The 16,656-nt window shown below is 41.8% G+C and overlaps 1 protein-coding gene across 2 annotated transcripts in view; it reads left to right on the forward strand.

Moving 5' to 3' along the window:
• Positions 1–16,656, forward strand: part of Esr2 (estrogen receptor 2) — a 55,380-nt gene that overhangs the window by 11,129 nt on the left and 27,595 nt on the right. For both annotated transcript variants that reach the window (XM_076921980.1, XM_076921981.1), the window contains exon 4: positions 9,875–9,991. In XM_076921980.1, coding sequence (XP_076778095.1) covers positions 9,875–9,991 — 117 coding nt within the window. The remainder of the gene's footprint in view (positions 1–9,874; positions 9,992–16,656) is intronic.

A 16,656-nucleotide genomic window follows, 5' to 3' on the forward strand; every position in this document is an offset into this window, starting at 1 on the left:
ACTTTAAGTGTGCACACCTGGCTTCAAGGTGATTCAGCCTGAGTGTCCTCTTCTCCTCCCTCACTTGTCACCTCTTTACCTTACCAGCCCTGATGTACTAAAGTCACTGATTCTTTTCAAAGATGTTTCTTTTTTATGTATGTGGAAGGGTGCACGTATGTAGAGAAGTGCAGGCACATGTGTGCCATATATGTGCATGTGTGTGGAGAGGTATGTGTGTACATATGGAGGCCACAGATAGATACCAATTGCTCTCAATTTTTATTTTTAAAATATGATTTTACTTTTGGTGTTTGAGGGTTTAGCCTGCATGCGTCTGTGTACCATGTACATGCCTGGTGCCCAGGGAGGCCAAAACAGGGCATTAGATTCCTCGAAACTAGAGTTCCAGATGGGTGTGAGCTGCCAGGTGGGTGCTGGGAACTGAACCTGAGTCCTCTGTAAGAGCAGCAAGGTCCCTTAATCACTAAGCAACCTCTCCAGCACTCCCTGTCTTTATTTTTTGAACAGTATCTCTCACTGAACCTAGACCTTGTCGGTTAGACTGGACTGGCTGGCCAGGCAAGCTCTCAGAATCCTGCTGGCTCTGCCTCCCAACATTGGGATTACAGGCATGGGCTTTCCTAGGTGTTGGGACTCAAGTCCTCTGGTTTGCATCACAGGCAGCTGAGTTACTGAGGAGTCTCCTTGACCCCAAAGTCACTGTCTGTGACCTCGCTTGCCTTGTCTCTGTTCTGTCGCTCTGTCCTCTCCCCTAAGCTTCCTCTTAGACAATCTCTGCTCCAAGCGCTCTTTTTCCACTCAGGCTATGGTGCTCCACTTCTCAACTCACTAATAGCATGGGGGGGGGGCGGGGACCAGACTGAGAATGGCAACTTAATTTGTCCATTGATAATTCTAGATTAGCAGGACATTTTACCTCCAGAGAGAAACACTGGTAACATCTGGAGTCTGGAGGCATAAGCCATCTTTCTGTGTGCCCCTGAAGTGTACACTGTGTGGATGGCCACCTGTTGGTACCGGCTCCTCCATTTATTAGCCCTGCGGCTTTGCCTCCAGCCTGTCTCTGCTTCTGTGCAATGGGAGTATTCATGGAGTGGTAGTGGAGAAATATATTCATGAAGTATTTTTATTTATGATTACTGGAATGTTAGATTATAAAGTCAGGTCTAGTTCCCCGTTACCTGTTCAGAGCAATTCAGATGTTCTGAAATTCAGATTTGAAAGGTTTTTGTTTGTTTGTTTTGGATGAGTTCACAATGTAGCCTAGAACACTGCATAACCCAAGCCAGTCTTAAACTAACAAAAATTATTTACTGAGGCTGGAGAGATAGCTCAGTGATTAAGATCACTAGCTGCTCTTCCAGACGACCCAGGTCCAATTCCTAGCACCACACAGCAGCTTACAACCATCTCTAACTACAGCCCCAGGGGATCTGATGCTCTCTTCTGGCCTAGCTGTGCACTGGTGCACAGACATACAAGCAGGCATAGCACCAATATGTGTTTTTAAAAGTATTCATTATTATATGTGTGTATGTCTGAGAGAGAGAGAGAGAGAGAGAGAGAGAGAGAGAGAGAGAGAGAGAGAGAGAGAGATCCATATGTGTGCGAGTGTCAAATGTCATGGTCTGAGTGTAGACATTAGAGGCAAACTCAAGTCTCCAGGTCTGCATGGCTATAAGTTTTATGGGCTGAGTCAGCTTGGTGGCTCCATCTTACTTTTTGAGACAGGGTCCCTCACTGATATTAGAACTCATCAATTTGGTTAGAGAACTGGCCATCAAGCTCCAGGGCTCCTCCTGTTTCTACCTCCCCAGCACTGGGGTGACAGATAACCAGCATCCTGCCTTGCTTTTCACACTGGTACTGGGACCAGAACTCAGCTTTTGTAGCGAGCTTTTTACTGAGCCATCCCTCTGGGCCCCTGAATCCTGTATCTTGCTCAGGCTCCAGAATTACTTCTTAAAGAACTTTTGATGTATTACAAATAGCAGCACCCTTTAAAAGGAGACTGACCGCTCTCTTTTGCTGTGTAGGATATGCATGTCAGCTTGAAATATCTGTGGGACTTGAGGCTATAGGTGCCAACTGTTTACAATAAAAATTCCTCTTGTTATTTTTTCTGTTGCATCAGACAGAGTGCCAGATCCTAAATTTGCAAAAAGAAAAGTTAATGTCCAAACAATTGTTTAATGGCCCCAAATGATCCTTCCATGAGAGTCTTTATATTTTTGGCATAATTTACAATAATTGAACAGCTTTCCTCCTTATCCTCTTTTCTTTTCTTTTCTTTCTTTCTTTCTTTCTTTCTTTCTTTCTCTCTCTCTCTCCCTTCCTTCCTCTCTTTCTTCTTTTCTCTTTCCCTTCCTCTCTCTTTCTTTCATTCTCTCTCTCTCTTTCTTCCTTCCTTTCTTCCTTCCTTCCTTCCTTCCTTCCTTCCTTCCTTCCTTCCTTCCTTTATTTTTTCTTTTGGTTTTTCAAGAAAGGGTTTCTCTTTGTATCCTTGGCTGTCCTGGAACTCATTTTGTAGACCAGGCTAGCCTCAATCTCTGAGATCTGCCTGCCTCTGCCTCCAGAAGATATGTGTCACCATGGCTAACTGCTTAGTTTTCTTTTTTTTAATGGCCCCAGATAAGTCAGGATGTTACACTAGTAACTTTAGAGGTTGATTGCACTTAACTTTAACATTTTATTTATTTATTTATTTATTTATTTATTTATGAAACAAGATCCCACGTAGCCCAGGCTGACCTTGAACCTATTAAATTAGGCAACGAAGATCAATATTGAACATATGATCCTTTCCCTCCACAGTGAGACTAGGACTCCCCCATTAAGCCCAGTTTGTTTGGTGCTGGAAGTTGAACCCAGGGTGCCAACTGTACTCTGTACTTCTTGACACTTACCCTTTTTCATTTTCATAGTTTGTAACTTTCCTTGCCAACATGGTTGGTAAGACTGCCTGCCTGCATCTTAGTGCAGAGGGGCTGTGTGGTACTGGGCATCTCCTGAGGACCAGACTTGCTGACCTCTCCCCATAGTAAGGTACCATCAGACACGAACACTGCAGTTTCTCTCCTGGGCTGTGGAGCACAGAAAAGAGATCAAGGACAGAGGTTACTCACCACTTCTAGTCTAGATTAGAGCATGGCTTATTTTTAAAAGCTTATTCTTTTAATTCTATTTCCTATTGAAAGTTTTTCAACAAATATTAGTGAGACTGTGTCTTAGATTGTACGGCACAGGAAGACAATGAATGCAGTGTATTGTATTTTGTTCATTGCTGGTGCAAAACAGTTTCTTGAATGATGAATTTGTAAAGAGCATTGGGCTCATACTGTGCATAGAGATTTATATTCTGTATGTGTGTGAACACATGTGCATGTGACTGTGTATTTGCATACATGTATGATTGTGTATTCATGCCCCTTTGGAAGCTAGAGGTCACCATTCGGTATCTTTCTCAATTGCTCTTCACCTTATTTTTAGAGTCATAGTCTCTTACTGAACCAGGTGCCACCCAGACAGCACCGAGGGTCCCTCTTGTACCCACTGCTGGTGTTACAGAGGTGATCCTAGCTCTTGGTGCCAGGGATCAAACTTGGGTCTTTCACGCTGTGTGACTAAGCCACCGTGTAAGCTTGTCCTTACACTTTACTGACAGAGCCATCTCTCCAGCTCTGTGTTCTTTCTTACATCATGTGGTTGGCAGGCATTTCCGGTTGTTGAAGGTCTAAAAGCCTTTTGTCATCGCCCTTAACATTCAGCCTTAGAGATTAATTGCTTTGTCTTTCTGTTGAAAATATTATTAGTTATTTTTATTGTTTCAAATAATGCTATGGTTTATATTTGTTTATAAAACATTTGGAAAACGTTTTCTTCTGGACGTAGCCGCAGAACAAATGGGTAAGGTCTGAATGTCACTTTAATGTTTAAAGCTTCCAACCACCGCCTTCATTCCTTTTCCATTTTTGGTGAGCATCTCATATAATCCAAGTTGGCCTCAAATTTGTATCTGGCCTTGAACTCCTGAACCTCCTGTTTTCATCTCCCAAGTGCCTAGATTACATATGTGAGCCACCATGATGGGCCTTAATGTTTAAAATTCTTGGTAGGTTTCTTTCAATTATTGTTTGGAAAGGCACAGAAATGATTTTTTCTATTAGTGAACTGTGAATGAGTTTTGTTGTCATGTATTTTGTTTTGAGGCAGGGTCTCCTGGAGCCCAGGCTGACTTTGAACTCATGACCTGAACGTCTGATTCTCCAGTGACCACTTCTTGAGTGCTGTGGTTACAGGAGTGTGCTATCATGTCTAGATTTATGTGGATGGAGCCCAGGGCTTTGCATGCTAGGCAGGGACTCTAACAAATGAGCCATATCCACCCCCAGTCCCCTGAGGGTTTTGTTTTGTTTTGTTTTGTTTTACCAAAGTATTGATAGCATTGAGACTATCTTTTTATTTTTATTTTTTTGTACTTTGCAAAGCTGTTTAACTTGACCTTGAACTCACTCTGTAGCTTTAAACTCTTCCAGCTTTCATCTCCCAAGTTGACGTGCAGAAATATCTAATCAGTACATGGTTAAATCCTATCAACTTCGCAAATACAATTTTTAAACTTAGGTCTTTTGACATTGGAAAACTGTATCAACTTGTACTTAATTTGTAACAGTTGACTTTTACATGGTATTATTTCATTGAAAGAGAAACATTTTGGTATATTGAATAGCAGAAGAATCAATGTGTTTATCTCTAAGACATATTTTTTCATACATTTTATTGATTAAAACCTTTCTCTTTTTTTCTCACTGATTTAAAATATGGGAGCTGAGCTGCAGATACAGCTCAGCTACAAAGAGCTTTAGCACACAGCCTTGGTTTCCGGGAGGAAAACAGTGTAGGATTTTAGTTTGAAGTATAACTTAATAAAGATGTGAATGTTATCAACGGAAAGTTCCATCCTGCTTGTGTCCCATTTCCTCCCCAGGTTGGGGATGGCTCAGTTGGTAGAGTGTTTATCTAGTATGCCCGAAGCCCTGGCTCAGTGCATGCTCTTTGGATGCCGACTTAGTTCCTGGGCGCTCCCAGCAGTCCAGGTTAGTTGACACTGTTGGTCTTCCAATGGGGTTGCCATCCCCTTCAGTTCTTTTGCTCATATTGAACCTTTTGATCTTTTTAAGATGGAAATATCTTCTTATATGTATATTTTTATTGTTTCTGAGATTATAATTACATCATTTCCTTTTCCTCCCATCACCCTCCCATGTGCCTCCTTCTTCTCATTCAAATCCATAGCCTTTTTCTTTAATTATTGTTACATTTATATGTAAGAGCACCTGCTGCTCTTTCAGAGGACCCGGGTTCAATTCCTAGCATCCACATGGCAGCTCACAACTGTCTGCAACTTCATTTCCAGGGTGTCTGATACCCTCTACTTGTCTCTACAGGCATTGGCACACATGTAGTGCACACACATACTTGTAGACACTCACACAAACACATAAATTCTTCTCTCTCTCTCAATGCATATACATTGTTTTTTGAGATAGCTTTGTGATTTTAAACTCATAGAAATCTACCTCTGGGGTGCTGGGATTAAAGGTGTGCACCACCGTGCCTGGCTTATAAATAAAAATTTAAGACTGTCATACAGATTAGAGAGAAATTCAAAATCACAGATGCATTCTTCCTGGCCTGGAAGAAAGGAGACATCACCGAGAACCAGGTGATGAAATGCAGATGTCTACAGGAGCTCAGGGCAGTGTGCAGTCAACCGACAGCTAGAAAAGGACCCTTCTCTACCACAGCAAGGCATTAATGCTATCTGCAACTCTAGCGAGTGAGGAAGACCTTGAGCTATAGTAATTGAGTAATTGAGTAATATATCTTTTAAGAAAGCCAGTGGAACTGAGCAGTGGTGGTGCACGCCTTTAATTCCAGCACCCAGGAGGCAGAGGCAGGTGGATCTCTGAGTTTGATGCCAGGCTGGTCTACAGAGCAAGCTTCATGATAGCCAAAACTACACAGATGAAAAAAGAAAAGAAAAGAAAAGAAAAGAAAAGAAAAGAAAAGAAAGGAGTGAGAGAGGGAGAGAGAGAGAGAGAGAGAGAGAGAGAGAGAGAGAGAGAGAGCGCGAGCTAATGAAAACATTTAGTTGTTTACATTAGAGAGTCTTCCTGCTGTGTAGCCAGGCTGGTATTGAAGTCCTTCCACTTCAGTCTCCCAAGTGCTGGGATTACAGTTGTGCTCTACAACATGTGGTACCAAAATATTTGTTCTTAATGAATTTTAAACTTACAGTATTTATGTGTGATGTAAAGAACACTTTACTCAGGACTGTTTGGAGAAATGTTGCCGACATACTTTATCACCCAGAGTACTTTAACATGTGGTTTCTATGTCTCCACCACACTACCATTCAATTTGGGAAGCTAGCACCATGTGTTACCACCCGAAGGCTCAGACTTGGAGTCTTGCTAATGCCCTCTCTTGCACAGGGGTCAAGATCAGGACTGTCTGTGTGTTTGGGTGTTCTATCTTTAGTCTCTGTCCTCCAGAGCGTGTGTTATTTCCATCATCACAGTACTTTGGAAGACTGAAGCCGCCATCTTGCATAGCTACCGCCCCTCCCCTTGGCTTTGTCTGATCCTCCACCATTAGATTCTGCTTGCATTATTAGCAAGGACAGCCCAGTCATTTTAGTGTGTTCTCGTTAGCCCCTTTCATGGGGTGTGTGATTTCAATTTGTTCTGTTACTAGTGGGTTCATTTCGATTACTTGATTAAGGCGCTGGTTGCCAGGCATCCATTCTGCAAAATGACTCCTTCCCCCTTTTGTAAAGGATCTTTTTTTGGGGGGGGGAAACCTTTTGAGCCTAAGCAAATATATTCTTCGTTAAGTCAATGAATTAATTTGTATCAGTATGACTTACAGGTTCTTATTTTCTGTATTGGGTTACTGTCATTATTTTTGGAGGCTCACATTAGCTCAGATCTGGCCAGGAGGAGTCCTTGAGCAGACTCATCTGCCTTTTCAATATGTTCCTGTAATTCTTTGGGGATTGCTTTTCTCCTTCCTGGCACAAAATGTTTCAGGTGCCTTCTGTATGTTACCTGCCCTAGTTTTGAAATAAGCTGTTTTTTTCATGGAACCCTCCTTCCTTTACTGGAAAATGATAATAATAAAAGATATAAACATTCCTTTCTCACGGCTCATGGAAAGTTCCTGAACCAGGTCCTCTTAGGAGACAGAGATTAGATTTATGTATATATCCATATATCCATATGTTCCCATTTCTCTCTGTGTATATATGTGTATGTGAGGCCATATCGAGATGCTGTGCATGTTTATTTTTGATGGGTGTATGTGCACATGTGTGGAAGTCAGAGGTTAGATGTTGTCTTCTGTTGCTGTCCACCTTAATTTTTGAGACAGTTTCTTCTGTGAACCTGGGCCCTCTGATGGGTGAGACTGGCCAGCCAGTGTTTGGGTATCCACCTCCTTCAGCCTGCACTCCTCCAGTGTACTTTTTAAAGCTACATGCTACATGTATGTATGGTACAGAGTTGGCATTAGTTTAAATTATGTTTTTGCTGTATTCTAACAAATACATAGAGCTCTGTGGATAAAATGAAGAGTTAAGATGCTCCTCGCTTTTACCTTTCTTGTTATGGTTTGACCTTGCTATGGGGGCCACAAATAAATGCTGCTGCCACAGTTAGCTTTTACTTGGGAGTCACATGGGTCCTCGTGTTTGTGCAGAAAGTATTTTACTCACTGACCTGAGCTATCTCCCAGCCCCCAAGAAACTTTTGTTTTTGCCCCATACCCCAAGAAGCTATCTTTTTTAAAAGATTAGTATTTTTTATTGTATGTCAATGAGTGTTTTGTTTGCATGTATGTCTTTACATGATTCCCTTCAGAGACCTGAAGAGGGCATGGAATCCCCTGGACCCACAGTTACAGAAGGTTGTAGGCTTCCATGTAAGTGCTGGCAATTGAACCTGGATCCTCTGGAAGAGCAGTCAGTGCTTTTAGCTGTTGAGGTAATTCTCCAGCTGAGAGAAGTTAACTTTTACAATAAGAAATTAACTATAGGCTAGGTGGTAGCGGCACATGCCTTAATTCCCAGCACTTGGGAGGCAGAGACAAGTGCATCTCTGTGAGTTTGAGGCCAACCTGGTCTACATGGCAAGTTCTAGGATAGCCAATGCTATCCAAAGAAATCCTGTCTTGAAAACCAACCAACCAACCAAACAAACAAACATTATAGTTTGACTGTAATTTTAAAAAGTCTGAGAAGAGCTTTAAAAACATAGTATTTCACATACGTTTTAAAGTTAAATGATGCTGGGCAGTGGTGGCGCATGCCTTTAATCCCAGCACTTGGGAGGCAGAGGCAGGCGGATTTCTGAGTTCAAGGCCAGCCTGGTCTACAGAGTAAGTTCCAGGACAGCCAGGGCTACACAGAGAAACCCTGTCTTGAAAAACCAAATAAATAAATAAATAAATAAATAAATAAATAAAAGTTAAATGATATATATATGTATGTTACATAGGTGGAGTTAGTTTTTAAATGATCTTTTCAGGGTGTGCAAACATGTATGTAGATTTCTGTGACTAATATAAAGGATGAGAAAGGAAATTCTTGCCTAGCCAGAGCTCAGGCAGGTGATGAATCTGCCTTCCGGCTCCTGTGACCAGGTGACCAGGCTATGCAGTCACAACTCCCTTCTTCCCTCCAGAGTCGAGATGCTCCCAGCCTTCACCTTCCTTGCTGTGGCTTGACCACGAGTGTGTGTGTCTGCAGTCATTGTACTTTTTCTGTTAATGGAATGTTCTTTCTCTCTCTCTCTCTCTCTCTCTCTCTCTCTCTCTCTCTCTCTCTCTCTCTCTCTGTGTGTGTGTGTGTCTGTTTCTCTGTCTGTCTCTGTCTCCATGTCTCTCTCTTTTCTTTCTGAGACACTCTTACTTAGCCCAGGCCGGCCACTAACTCTGTATGTAGCTAAGGATGACCTTAAACTTGATTTTCCTGTCTTTTTCTCTGAAGTACTGGATACAGGGATTTGCCACCATGCCCAGTTTTATGCAGCAATGGGGCTTGAACCCAAGGCCTCGTGCATGCTAGGTGGGCACTTGTTCACCTGAATTACAGCATCAGCTTTAGAATTCTATTTTTCTATAAGTTACCCCTTTTCCAATGCATCCCTTGTCAATTTCTTTCTTTTTTCTTTTCTTTCTTTTGTCCTTCCTTTCTTTCTTTCTTTCTTTCTTTCTTTCTTTCTTTCTTTCTTTCTTTCTTATATGATCTGCTCATTTATGAGTTTCACTCATTGCTGATATGAAAGTCTGGTCATCACAAGCAGCACCTGAGAAGTGCAGACTATGACTGTAATACAACTAAGAAATAAGGGCCCAGGTTCTTTTCAACATCTGTGTCAGGCGGCAAACAACCCCTGTGAGTCTAGTTCCAGGGAATCTAATACCCTGTCTGGCTTCATGGGCCAGACATATCACACACACACACACACACCATAAAGATGCTTGCTGCCAAGTATGATGACCTGAGTTTGACCTTTGACCTACATCCTCTCTCTTTCTAAATAAATAAATGTAAAAATTTAAATAAACTTTTAAAAAAGAATAAAGACACCAAGGCTGGGTATACAGCCCAGTGGGAGGGGACTGCCTAGCATGAGGCCTTGGTTTAATCCTTAGTACCAAAAGGTACCCAAATATCTTCTTCACTTTGGCGCCTTTGCCTGTATCTGTGCCCTGTCTCTTGGCTACATAGTGTTATCAACCAAATGTTTCGCTTTCCTTCTGTAGGATATAATGAATGTTTCATTAACCACCCTTTTCCTCGCTGTAGGACATAATGATTATATCTGTCCAGCCACGAATCAGTGTACCATAGACAAGAACCGGCGTAAAAGCTGCCAGGCCTGCCGACTTCGCAAGTGTTACGAAGTAGGAATGGTCAAGTGTGGTGAGTGTTCGCTTCCCTTTTGTTGTACAAGGTGCCCGTGAGAGCCGAGGAACTGGAGACTCAGGCCTGCCTGAGAGGAGACTGAGGGAGTGGGAATTAGCTTTAAGAATTTGTATCCATCAAAGTGCACCGGTTATTCCTTGCAGCTACAAATGGAGTTGGGAACACAGCTCAGTGGCTGGGCAAAGGGGAGGCCTCTGTGTAGATTGGCCGACTATAGCCACTGAAGTGCTCTAAAGGCTGGAGGTCCACCTGCCAACCAAGGATGACATCCTGGCATAATTGTCAGCAGTTAAGCGTGTGACAAGAAAGCAAAATGTGCAGTGGATTATTCAGATGACTATGGGGAAGATGCAGTTCTGTCTCTTCACCAGCTTTCTAGACTTAGGGGAAAACCATATATGTGTATGTATGTGTGTATAATGTGTATATAAATACATATATACATATTTGTTTCTGACTCATACATATATACATATATGTACATATATGTCACAAATGTAACACAACTGTGAGAAGCACATAGAGCACAGATTTTGACTATGACTACATATACTTCTATGAATGTACAAATGTAGCTTATAGTCAACTTAGAGATTAAAGTTTATACACATACAAACACATATATTTTATGTATTTATTTTTCTTTTAGATTTTTTCCTCTTTAAATTATATATATATATGTATATATATACATATATATATATTCATATGTATAAATGTATACATGTAACTACAGTATCTGCATTGCCTAGAATTGTTCGGTCTCCTGGAACTGGAGTTACAGTGTGGGTGCTGGGAGCCAACCCTGAGTCCTCTGCAAGAGCAGCACATGCTTTTAGTGACTGAGCCATCTCTCCAACCCCATAGCTTGCTGGTTTGGGGAACTCTTCTGCATACATTTTCTTACTTATGTATATTCACATTGGCTCTGCCTCTATTTATTTTTCTGGTAGCCACCGCTGTTTTGCCTGTAATTAACTTGTAACTTCTCTCTATTTGAAAATCAAAAAAAAAAAAAAAAAAAAAAAAAAAAAAAAAAAAAGTTCACCTTTTCTCTCTGATTATTTCTTAGTAGCTCTGCTTAAAAGTAATCTCTTAAAAATTCTGTCTGTTTTGGACATGTGTGTGGGTGTCTGAGGAGGCCACTGGAGTTGGAGGTCCAGGCAGCTGTGAACTACCAAATGTGGGTGCCTGGAGCCGAACTCCAGTGCTCTCCACCATGGCGCCGTCTCTCCAGCCCCAGGACCCCTGCTACCTCTTTAGTCCTTTTCTCTTTCTGTGTCCAGTGGACTAGAGTGCCCACCAAACTTAGAAGTCCAATAGGACGTCTCTTAATTTGATCCTGTTCTCTGGCTTGCTAGAGTCAAAGATACTCCCCACTCTGTGTGGGGCACCCTGCCCGCTGTGCTTGCCACCCTACCCGCTTCCCAAAGGTCTGTGTGTTAAATCAAGACTGTTTCCCCTGGCGCCTCTATTAGGATATAAATGCCTCTAGTCTCAAACAGCTTTTGAGAAGTGGGGCTGAGCCAGACGTCTTTAAGTCACTGAGCGTGTGCCCTTCAAGGGGAGTTTGGGAATCTATTTTTCTTCTCTGTCTCTATTCTGCATCGTTGTCATGAGGTAGGTGAGGAGGTGGTTCCCTCTGCCCCAATACTGGCTGGCTGCCACTGTCACCAAATACTCACATCTGTTATTTAAAAGGATCATGTCTGCTTGAAACTTCTAGAACTGAGAACCAGTATAAACTTTTCCTCTTTATAAGCTGATTATATCTTAGTTATTTGTTACAGTAACAGAAAGCTGACTAACATACTCCAAGGTCCATGACCTCCCAGCATGCACTGGTTCCCTTCTAAAAGATATATCTAAATATCTCTATCTATAGATATATATTATATATATATGATAAATATTATGCAGATATAAATATATCTATAAATATCTAAAAGATATTTCAATCCCAACCACTTCAGTTATTTTTATATTAGAAACTAGTGGGCTTCTTTCCAAACCTATTTTTAATCATTGTTACAATATATAATTAAACATGAAATATATGTAAACATAAAATACAGATAGGAAAAGACAACTGTTTCCAGGAAAACCTAGCTGAAAACTATGAACAAAAGTGCAAAGGACAATAAATAATTATTGAGTTGGAATGGGTGAGATTTGGGAATAAACCATAAACCTAACAAGATTCAGAATGTAAAGTGCCCTGGAAGTATCTAGGTTATTCCTCTGTTGTTTTGTTTGGAAGGGCAGGTTAAAGAGCTATTTATTTTTATTTTATGCTTATACATGAGGCCTGAGTATATGTGTGAGTGACTCCCTACAGTTACAGATGCTTGTGATCCACCCGAGGTTAGTGCTGGAAACTGAACCCGAGTCCTCTGCAAGATTAACACTCGCTCCTAAGTGCAGAGCCATCTCTCAGGTCCCTGTCACTCGGCTTTAGACACTGACCCTGGAAATCCCAAGATAGCGTATGACATATCTGTGTAGAAAAGAGACTATACCAGTCGTTAGAGATGCTTACAGAGAAGGCCTTGGCCCTTTGACACGTTATTACAAACAGATGTTTTCTGTTTTAGGTTAAGGAGAATTTCAAGATGTGTATGTATTTAAAAAAGTGATTTCCAGCTTAGTCTTTAGATACATTACCATATGTCTGTGTTGGCCAGTCTTAGCCCCAGCTTCAAGAGCTGGAGTCTGTAGGAAGAATCTTAGATTCTTCACTGTTTGCTGACTGCTCTTTTAGCTCCAGCTCTCCCTCTAGCCCTTGGGTTTCTTATCTCAGCAGCAGACTATCTGCTGTTTGGGTTTGAGAGGAGCAGTAAGCAGACATGTGGGAATCACGACATGATGTCTGGCCATCTCAGCTTCCCTTCGCTCTCCTCATGGGATAGTGCTTATGTGAATTCTGATTCTGACACAGTGTGGTCTCCCCAGGCACAGTACAGAGAAGTAAAGAATTGTGGTCCAGGCATGGTAGCTCACACCTGTAGTCTCAGCCCTTGGGAGGCTAAGACAGGAGGATTACTGTGCCTCCTAGTCCAGCTTGGATGGCATAATGAGACCCTGAAACAAAAACAAAACACAACAAGGGCTTGGGGGAGGCTTTCTAATCAATTTGGAATTCCAGAAGATGTTCTGGAGGATGTCAAGGAGATGGGCGGATGTTCTGCCCTGCATGGAATGGAAAGACTTCTCGAGTTATTCATACTTCTCATTGCAGTGACAAATGTTTTCAAGGGAACATTTGAAAGGAGGAAACTTCATTTTGGCTGATGCTCTTAGAAGTTTCTGTCCATGGTCAGCTGGCTTGTTAGACCACTGGGAAGGCAGAAGCCTCATGGGGGAGGAGTGAGTGGAGGGAACCTGTTTACTTTATGGTGACCAGGAAGCAAGGAAGGGTTCAAGGGGCCAGGGACAAGCCATGCATTTCAGACAAGCACAAGCAAATCCCCTGACCAAACTTCACTTGCCCCGCCTCCCAGTAATGAAGTCATAGCATGAATCCATCAAGAGAGCAATCCAGGGGCTAGAGACATGGCTCAGAGGTTGAGAGCGCTGACTACTCTTCCAGAGGTCCTAAGTTCAATTCCCAGCAACCACATGGTGACGCACAACCATCTATAATGAGGTCTGGTGCCCTTGTCTGGTGTGCAGGAATATATGTAAGCAGAACAGTGTACACAATAAATAAATAAATAAATAAATAAATAAATAAATAAATAAATAAATCTTTCTTTAAAAAGGAGATCAATCCATTGAAGAAGCTTTGCAGCCCAGTTACCTCTTAACAGTGCCACCCACTGTAGACCAAACCTTCCAATGTGAGCCTTCTGGCAAGCACCTCATAGCCAAAGCATGTGAAAGGGGGCTTACTATTTCTCTCATCTTAACTATATGATTGTTTTGCCTTCATGGGGGTCTGTGCACCATGTTCATGTAGTGCCCATGTAGGTCAGAAGAAGTCATTAGATCCCCTGGAGCTGGAGTTACAGATGGTTGTGAATCACCCTGAGGGAGCTGGGAACTGATACTGGGTCCTCTGCAAGAGCAGCAAGTGTCCTTAGCCACTGTGCCATCTCTCCAGGTCCTGTTCCTCCCTTTATTCCTGGCAGGTGTCTGCTTTTCTCCACATCCTCTGTTCACATTTGTCCTTCTCTGCATTCCTTACATTTTTTAAACATATATACATATACATTTAAATTAAAGATTACATAATTCCCCTTCCCCTAAAAACCTTTGCATTTTTTGCTGTTGTTGTTTTACACACAGACACACAGATACAGACAAACACATAGACACACAGATACAGACACACACTGACACAAACATACAGAGACACACACAAACACACACAGATACAGACACACAAAAACACATAGACACACAGACACACAGACACATAGACACACACAGACAGCAAAGATAAAAGACGGACAAACAGACAGACTGTTCAGTCCATTTTGTATCACTTTTATGTCTAGGATTTCAGAGCTGACCTCTTGGTTGGCGGCTCTTCCCTGGGAAAGACAACTTCTCCCAGTCTTAGCATGCCTTGCTTGCCTGAGGTTCTTTGTCTGTGGGAGGGGTCGCATGAGACACCCTTTCCTATTAGCACGCCTACGGGTCTTGTTTACTCGACCATATAGTTGAGATCTCATAGGTGTGGTGCCCCTGTCATTCTCACAGCAAATTTCTTGGTCCTCTGGTTCTACAACATTCTGCCCCATCGTTACCAATGTCCCCTGAGCCTTGTGTGCTGTGGATGTATCAGCTGGGGCTGAGCATCCCACTGGCTCATGATCTCTGCTTTCTCATCAGCTGTGGATTTCTGTAATGGTCTCCGTCTATCACAAAATGAAGCTTCTTTGATGGATGGTGAGGACTACGGTTATCTGTGGTTCTAAGGATAGACATTTAGAATTCAGTTAGGACGGCACAGACTTCTGTTCTAGTGAAGTGGGGCAGCTGCAGGTTCTCCTGGAAGATCTGTGACCTACCTCTCTAGCCTCAGGCGGATGGGTGGGTCTTCTTTCCAGTCTTGAAGGACCAGGGATTCTGCATACACTCAAGATCTATCTTCCTGCACTGTTTACTTTCCTTTTGACTTATGAATCATATCTCTTACATTAATTCTTTTTGTTATTTCTGATCCTGCCCTTTAGGCTAGAGTATTGGGACTTTTTTTAAATGGTGAGAGGACATGCACCTAGGCTGACTTTTGCGGGGTGGTGGCGGTGTAATAGCTTCATATAAAGACATCCTGTGATGTAAATAGCCAAGAACAGAAGCTGAACAGACATGTATTTGGTTTATATCCCTGTGCTGGGACAATGGCTCAGCATCGTTAGGTGCCATCTCTTTACTCTTGTATAGATGGCTGTGTCACTGATAGTAGCAGTATAGACCAGTTATTACAAGTCAGCTTTGGATCAGAATTCTCATTGGGTTGATCACTATTTCCTAGCTTCTCTACGTAAGACAAATTTTAAGTTTTAAATTTTGTCTATATATACGTGTTTCTGTGTGTACACATGTGTATGTAGACATGTCTGCGTGCGTGTAAATGTGTATGAAGGCCAGAGGTCAGCCTCTGGTACCTTCCTTAATTGATGTCCAGTTTTGGGACAGAGTTTCTCATTGAAACTCATCTACTTGTCTTCCCAGTGCTGGAGTTACACACATATAGTGATGTTCCAGGCTTTTTTATGTTGGTACTGGGGATCAAATCCAATATCCTTGCACAGCAAGTATCCATTTATTCATCCATCTATCTATCTATCTATCTATCTATCTATCTATCTATCTATTTATCTAAAGATGGTCTCCTTTAGTCCAAGGTAACCTATAATTTACTATGTAGTCAAGAACAAACTTGAACTTAGCCCCTCCCTTCTACCCCTCAAGTGCTGAGATTACAGACATGTTCCACTAAACCTAGTTTCTGTAGTGCCAGGAATCAAACCCAGGACTTCATGCATGCTAGGTGAGTAGTCTGCCAACTGAGCTACATCCCCAGTCCCATATGTGCATCTGTTTTTAAACTCCTTATCCTCATACTGTACAAAAGACAAAAATATAGTCAGAGAAGTATTTTCTTAAGATATATATTTTGTTTTATTTCACTTAACCATGGCTGATGTTAAGTATCTATAACACTTTATTAATAAAGTGCAATATAAATGGGCTGGTCAGAAGGCTCAGCTGGCAAAAGCACTTACCACTAACCCTAACTACCTGAGTTCAATCCCCAGAACCCACAAGGCAGAAGGTGAAAACTCACTCTGGCAAGTTTTCCTTTGACTTCCACATGTACACAGAGACACATGTATACCCACAACCATATACACATACGCACGTGTGCTCACACACAAATAAATAAGTTTTTTAAAATGTAATTTTTTTTTAAAAATGAAATACATGTTAAGCTTTTAGCTCTTCTGGTTATAAATTAGCTTCAAATGTCCCTATACTGATATAGCCTTTTCCTGCAAAAGAAAAAGATCAAACAGACGTAACCAAAGCAAGCCCCAGCGTCCCGCATGCTACCTTGAATTAACACTTCTTCCCTTTTGTTTGATCACATTCCATGTTTTTCTGCTTCTAGCTATGGCAGTTCCTTTAGTGACGTGCATTTCTGATTGATT

The sequence above is a fragment of the Arvicanthis niloticus genome, chromosome 23 (genome assembly GCF_011762505.2).
Source record: "Arvicanthis niloticus isolate mArvNil1 chromosome 23, mArvNil1.pat.X, whole genome shotgun sequence".
In the NCBI taxonomy this organism is placed as follows: Eukaryota; Metazoa; Chordata; class Mammalia; order Rodentia; family Muridae; genus Arvicanthis; species Arvicanthis niloticus.